Source organism: Eurypyga helias, unplaced genomic scaffold (genome assembly GCF_000690775.1).
Source record: "Eurypyga helias isolate BGI_N326 unplaced genomic scaffold, ASM69077v1 scaffold827, whole genome shotgun sequence".
Lineage (NCBI taxonomy): Eukaryota > Metazoa > Chordata > Aves > Eurypygiformes > Eurypygidae > Eurypyga > Eurypyga helias.
In genome coordinates, this window is record NW_010262093.1 from 18,792 (window position 1) to 26,301 (window position 7,510).

Here is a 7,510-nt window from a genome sequence, read left to right on the forward strand (position 1 = left end):
CCTTGCCCTTGTAAAAAGTGGGTCCCCCCCACTTTCTTGTAGGCTCCTTTGGGTACTGCAAGGTGCTATAAGGTCTCCTCAGAGCCTTTTCTCCTCCAGGCTCCAGTTCTCTCAGCCTTTCTTCATAGGTGTTTTTTAGTTGGTGCTAAGGGGTGCTTGCACTTATTCAAGGACTCTTCCAACATCTGATACTGCATCTGTGTTCCCAACCTTCTCACTACAAGCAGTAGGCAGGGGGCCCCAGTTCAGACAGCTAACCCGAACTAAACAAGGGTTATTTCATTCTACAGCATGCCATACTCAGTATATCAGCTGGGAGTGGGCTGGGGCGCCACAGTTTTATAGCTTGATTGTTTCTTAGCTCAGTAGCTTGTCTTCTCATTTGTTCATGCCTTAGCTCATTCGTTTCTTAGTGAGTTGGTGGGTTGATTGGCTCTCCAGGTCACGCTCTTGTTTGTGGGGCTTGCTCAGACTGTGCTGCGATCCCTCTTGGGGTCTCCAGCTCTCAGGCTCTGGCTCTTGCTACTCAGGACCTGGTTGTTCTATCGGTCAGCGGGTGGTGAGCAATTGTATAATTTTTTTAATTTTCATTGCATGTTATTAGTAGTATTGTTAACATTATCACTATATTATTCATTTACATGAAATTATTAAGTAGTTCTTATCTCAATCCACAAGACTCCTTGTCTTTTCTTCCAAGTCTCCTCCTCCACTGGAGCCCCGGGAGGGGGGGAGGTGAGCAAGTGGCTGTGGTACTTAATTACTAGCCGAGGTTAAACCATGACACATATCAGTTTAAGAGGAAGAAGAACCCTGAACCTGAAGAACATTTAAACTGATATTAAATAATCAAATTCAAAACATACGTGGAAAAATTCGCTGAATTTCTCTCTGGAGTTCTGTTCTGCAGTTTTCTTTTCTGTTCAAGTCACAGGTCTGCTGCTGACATGCTTCAAACAACTGCAAAACCTGCTGACTTAACTTGACCCACACATTCAAAAAATAAAGATAGAGAAGTGAGCAGCCTTTCCTGCCAGAGGTGCAGTTAGAGGAAACACAGAAAACTGCATTAAAAAAAAATAATAATCCACCATCATTTCACACGACCTATTTCATCATCTAGAGTTTTATGACACTTGAATCCATACTGCACAACTTGCCAGAAGAAATTTCTGCAAAATATTTAAATTTAAATTTGTTCAGTCTATTATAAAATGTCTACCTAGAGAAAAATAATTTTCACTTGGGCTGGTTTTGGTCAGGGCAGAGTTGATTTTCTTGACAGTAGCTAGTATGAGGCTGTGTTTTAGATCTGTACTGAGAAGCATATTGATAACACTAATTCTTTTAGTGTTTGCTAAGGAGTGTTTACACCAGTCAAGGACTTCCTCAGTTTCTGATACTGCACCTGTGTTCCCAGCTTCTTCTCTACAAGAAGCTGGGGGAGGACAGAGCCCAGACAGATGGTGCAGACTGACCAGTGGGACGTTTTATGCCATCAAATGTCATGCTCAGCATATAAGTTGAGGTAGGTGACAGGAAAGGTCTCCTAGTATAATATAATTATTTTTTTTCACTTACTTTCAATTATTAAACAGGTAGGTGACAGGAAAGGTCTCCTAGTATAATATAATTATTTTTTTTCACTTACTTTCAATTATTAAACTGCTGTTATCTCAACCCACAAGTTCTCTATCTTTATCCTCCAATTCTCTCCCCCATCCTACGGGGAAAGGAAGGGAAGGAGGTGAGTGAGCACCTGTATGGAACTTGGTCACTTACTGGGCCTAAACCACGACACTGCCTCATCAATATCTACAGCCTTTCAGGGAACAAGCAGTGAAAGACCAGAGATATCTTCTACTCACTTCAACACCAATGGTTTACCTACCAGAAACAGGTAAATAACTATTCAAACCGATTTAAGTTAGCTTTTGTTTTTCACCCCCCCCCAAACTATTAAAGAAATAGTCAAATCTTTGCTGGAAGGAAGTATTGTTTCTCTTTCACAACACTTATATGCTATAATCAACAGGCATATTTATACTACAGAAATCTTCTGTCAGGTTGGTGCAGATAAAGCATGAAGACTGACTAGCCACCTGCTTTTTATTTAAAAAGGAACAAAAAACAGTTACAAGTCCACTGTCCACCTAAAGACATCCTCTTCTATACTGCAGAATAAGCTACGACAGTAACTTTTACCTTCTTCTAAAGAGAGGCAGAAGACATCTTTACAGGCCCAGCACTGTATTTATTCAGAATGGCCTCTCTCACATTACTAGGTGGGTTTGTTGGGGGTCCCCCCCCCCCCAGGATTATCCCTGTCCCTCAACTATGTGGTAAACAGACCACTCCTCCAATTTCTACTTCCTGGAACACACATGTAGGTTCCCTGACATTCGTACGGAAACCAAAACAACACAAGCAAACACCTCCCCTCCGCCGCCAAAAATGCATCAAACACACAGTAGGACCATATGGCAGTTACACTTCTTGATATTCGTTCTAATGACAGCTCAGTGACAGGGATCCCATGGCACTGTCAAAGAATCTTGCAGAAATTTCTGTGATCTCCCACAGCACAACTGGACCCTGCCTACTCAGAAGGCAGGATATAAAGCACAAACATGGAAAGATATTACCTTATCTTTGGCCTCAGGGAGCGTGGTTTCTGTAGGTTTTGGAAGCGAAGTACTCTGCAACGGAGGTACACATACAGGTAATGCTGGTACACAATCTTCACGGGACAGTGGAGAACTACTTGATCCTGGGAAGGAGTATCTACATTCTGCTGGTAAAGGCACAGCCTGCTTAACTACAGGTATTTTGGAACATTGTGAATACAACCGCTGCCGTTTGACAGCACATGATGCACCTTCTTCACTCAGTCTCCTAAAAAAAAAAAAAAAGATACTGAAATTACTCTAGTTTGCAACCTCCAACCTATGATTCAAGATACAGCTGCTACAAATACCCATACTTAATTATGTTACGATTTCACTAAAATCAGGTATTCTACAGAACAAACTGTGTGCCCATCCTAGATACTAAGCGAAACAAACCTGGAACAGGAAAAGAGAACAGAAAAGAGAACATACAGCTGCAAAAGTATAGCTACCCTCAAAGTGATGGATGCAACTGATTTACAAGAGTGTCTGTATTAACCAACTGAAATGTCAAGTTCAGTTAAGCAGGACAGCTCTGAAAGCTGGTCATACTATTTTGGAGACAACATACTATTTTTTTTTTAAAGATACATACAGACTATGTAAGGGTACATCTCATTTGAATCTGTACAAGTGAAGTGAGAACTTTTGAGAGTTCTGAATAAAATAAATTCAGTACTGGAGACTGGAGGAAAAAGACCCCAAACTTATCACTACAGCCATTCAAAATGTAGCATTTGTCTGTGTTTCAGATTACAGTTTACTGTCTGTGCAATCTGGACAGAAAAGAAACACTATTCATCTGACAAACAGAACTAACTATAGTATTAAGCTACACAGGTCATAAACATAGTGTCTTATTTCAAACACTAGTCTGCATCTCTTCAGTAAGTCATCTTGTCACAGGAATGCAAATATATTTGAAAAGGTATAGTGATCTTACAGACAGCCTTTGGGCATCTGGATTCTTAATTAAGAAAATGTTGCAGGTTGAATACTGTGGTCCATCCACAGTAAAGAATAAGACAGGACATTCATGTTTTGTTTATACATCAATTATTGCATAAGGTTAACCAGTATGTGGGTACTTACGCCTTTTTTTTTAATTAAGAAGAATAAAATTAAAATATTCATATGTATCAATGAAGTAACTATTAATAAAGCTAGAGTCGGTATCAAAGTAGTCTGGGGACCTGGGCAGATAATATTATTAATAATAAAACTAACTAAGGAGATCTCAAGTTACTATTTCAGTTTTCAAGTCCAAGAGTAGTTCTGATAACATTACCTATTTGCACTGTTAAAGGAACTCGTAATATCAACATCAAAAACATAATGCTGTTTCAGCCTATTTTGACTGAGAACAACTTGCATGAAATCATGTTCAGCAAGATCTTAAGAAGAGTCGACCCAAAAATCAAAGTATTAACTAGTTGACTGCAACTCTCCTAATACAGCATAAGCTTCCATCAACCAGAGGTTTTCCTCTGGTTAAGAGGAAAACATGCATATAGCATGAGGTCAGGAAATTCTTTTGTTCATGCAACAGTTAAATGTTCAACTACAGCTTAATATGATGAATTTAATTGTATTTATTTTCTCATGTGTTAAGTCTGGAAGGGAAGGAGCATACTGGAAATATTGTGAAGACAGATTGTGTAAAGCTTCCTCCCTATCAGCCGATTCACAGAATTATTATGAACATGTACCAACTACTATTTCTGAACACAGAAGGGATTTTTTTTCTAGAATGCTAAAAGAAAATAAAACCATACATTCATCTGAAATTCCTCTTTCTGTTGCAACTAAAGTAAAAAGGAAGTTATGTAAATTCAACTTAGTTTTTTGAAAAGTAGAAAATTATGTTTACGTAAAATTCCTCTTAAAAAAAGAACTTACATATGCTTGAATTTAGCACTTTGTATTTGAAAAACCAAGCATCACCTAATTAAGAACATTAGGGAAAAACACCTAGTGTGCCATCAGAAAAACGTCACAATTCCCATAAAACACTGAGCGTGCAGTCTTCCTGTTAATTTGTCAAGTTAAGAGTAAGAGAATACTCAATTTATTGACACAAATCCTCTTACAGTCAAGCACAACCAGACCACAATCTATTACAGTATTAAAATAAAACACTTAAGTCACAGTTCTGTAAGACTATAGCTGTTGGAACACAAAAACAACACACACAAAGTCACTTGGGAATACTAAAATTCTCAAAGCAGGTACATGAATGTTTTGAAGAGCCATGACATGGCCTCTTCCAGCAAAAAAAACATTTTATTCAGCATTACAATTTCTTGCAAAATTCAAGTTGCATAAGAAATTGATATTAAACAAGCATCACCATGGGTACATTACAACCAGAGTTAATCACACACACGAAGAACTTACTTTCTTCCTCGGAATGGCGTGGGGTGATCAGCCATATGTACCAGACTGACACTTCCATAAGTTATCGGCTGTGGTACAACAGCTGGAACAGTTGAAAGGTTCCCACACCAAAGAGCCCTGGAAAGACTACAGTCAGTAACAGCTGCTCATATGATAACTAAGACAGTTTTTCTGGGTTGGTAGTTTTTCTCAGGTGAAGATCACTTTTTTTCCTTAGAAGCAATACATCTGCTTTTTCTACCAAAATGAAGAGATAGTTCAGTATATATTTTTCATGGTCATTCTTCACAGCACACATGCAAGAAGAGGTTAGCAAACAGATTAACTTAATGTACTGTTAAATTTAAGAACACCATGGTGTCTTCAAATCTGATCCCAAGAATAAATATTTCTTCCACTTCTCATCTCCTCCCCGTTTTCCCCAGTAAACAAATACAATTGAAGATCTTGAAAACTGAACTGTGGCTTATTATCTCCAAGCAGTGCGATGGCATCTCATGCATTATTCACCATGCAGGAGAGCATTAAAACCTGCAGGTCACCAACAGAAATGACACAGCTCTGTTTTACACCACAACCTTCCTACTTCTTAATGTTTAATGTAGTTTAATATTAAACCCAGTGAACAATATCCTCCATAAACAGAAAATACTTATTTCAAAAGATCATTAACTACCTTTTTCAACCCAATCCCTCCTATCAAGTCTTACGGTACTTACTTCTGAAAGTTAAACTGAACATCAAAAATTTGCTGCTGAGTGCCAAGAGCAGGTGCTACATCTACAGAAATCTTACTGAAGAAACCATTCTGTTGTTGACAGTTTGGAGGGAAGGGTGGACAACCCACGTGGGAAGAATTTGGGAACATACTCCTTTTTACTTGAAGTAAACATGTATCCTTTTACCTATAATAATAATAAAAAAAAATCAAAATTAGGCAACAAGAAATACTAGTTGCCTTTTAAACTCTTTGTTTAAAAATTCAAATAATCTACAATATATTTCCAGAAATTGCTTAAAAGAATTGTGACCATGGGCTACTTTTATGTCCTTTCAGGTCACAGCAGTAAATAAAAATACTACATACTCTTAAGTTTTACAATTACTACTTACTTTATTTATTGGTAAAAGAGTTAATTTTTACTTGCTCCTCTCAATTTTAATTTTAGAAAAGTTATATGACACAAAGCATGAGTTTTCATCTCAAAGAGAAGTAACATTATAGTGGAATATGTTTCTTACTTCAAACACTCCACAACGAGGTTCATGATATATGGGAAGAAACACTTGACTACATCATAAGAACATGAAGATTCTTGAATCTTTGTCAATGCTGCAGTAATACAAAGAGTGCTGACAGGTCCATGCCCCACCATGGAACTCCTACCATCACAGAGCAGTCCAAGTTTGGAATAAAATTAAGTATCGCTTTTAGTTTCTCTCAATTACCAAGCCAAAAAATCAAAATAATAAAAAAGTAATTGTATAAGCAGTTACATTAATAGGCATTCTTTCACACACCGAAACAGAACTTCACTGTAGTAAGGTCTCACTGTTACCACCACCCTGAAGTCTTCCTTAACCTACCACCATGGATTGCTGTTATGTTCTTACCTCCTCAGACAACCCTGACTGTCACCGCAAGGCAGCACTAGCATGGAACATAGGCAAATAAATCCTAAGGAGTTTATTTGCTCAGGTTTGACTTCATTCCTTACCTCCTGTGATGGCAACCCACACTAGTGAAAACCCGGTACTACCTACACGGCCATTGCTATACTAACTCGAAGAAAAAGCAGTCAAGATTCATGCTCTTAGGAGGTGTCTATCTTCTTTCCCCACTCCCCCGTGGGGCGGGGTAAGGGAAGGAGAAGTATTCTGTATTAGCAAAGTTATTTTGGGGATGTTTACTTCCAACTCTGCTGAAGAAACAACACCGAACTGCATGCCAAGAAAGCCACCCGACGTTTGTGTTGTCTGACATTTATGCAGAGTCTAAACTTTTACATTTCTAGCACAGGCACGCGACGGCACAACTGTTAACGCACCTCGCGCGTGTCTGAGCAGCCCAGGCACTCTCGGCACAGCACACACAAGCAAGTTATGGGCATAATTTATCAGTAACACAACCGTGCGCCTCAAGTCAAGATTGAGATGCAAAAGTAACGCGTTGTTTTCAGTTATCAATACCAAAAGAAGATGTTATAAATACCAGAAAGAAAAGCAATGAAGGCGTTACCTTCCCAAAACCGCAACAAAGCCGTGTAGTAACGCTGCCGTCCCACAATAGTTGTAACAACATCTACCGTGACTTTCAGCAGAGATTACCTTGGCGGAAATCGCCAGGCTCCCGTTTCATAATCGTTACGACTCAGGCACACTTGTACCACCGGGCACTTTTTCCAAACAAGCGCGTGTTTTTAAGGAAAGGACACAAACAAATG

General features: G+C 38.8%; 1 protein-coding gene across 1 annotated transcript in view; it reads right to left on the bottom strand.

The window, feature by feature from the left end:
• The window catches only part of PAPD4 (PAP associated domain containing 4), a gene marked incomplete at its 3' end in the record, with an annotated part of 17,635 nt that extends 11,701 nt beyond the window's left edge, over positions 1-5,934 (bottom strand). Inside the window, exons 1-4 of the mRNA XM_010155568.1 lie at positions 5,786-5,934; positions 5,067-5,192; positions 2,646-2,895; positions 867-981 (exon numbers count right to left, since the gene is read on the bottom strand). Of these exons, the coding sequence (XP_010153870.1) occupies positions 867-981; positions 2,646-2,895; positions 5,067-5,192; positions 5,786-5,934 (640 nt within the window). The remainder of the gene's footprint in view (positions 1-866; positions 982-2,645; positions 2,896-5,066; positions 5,193-5,785) is intronic.
• Positions 5,935-7,510: the final 1,576 nt, after the last annotated feature.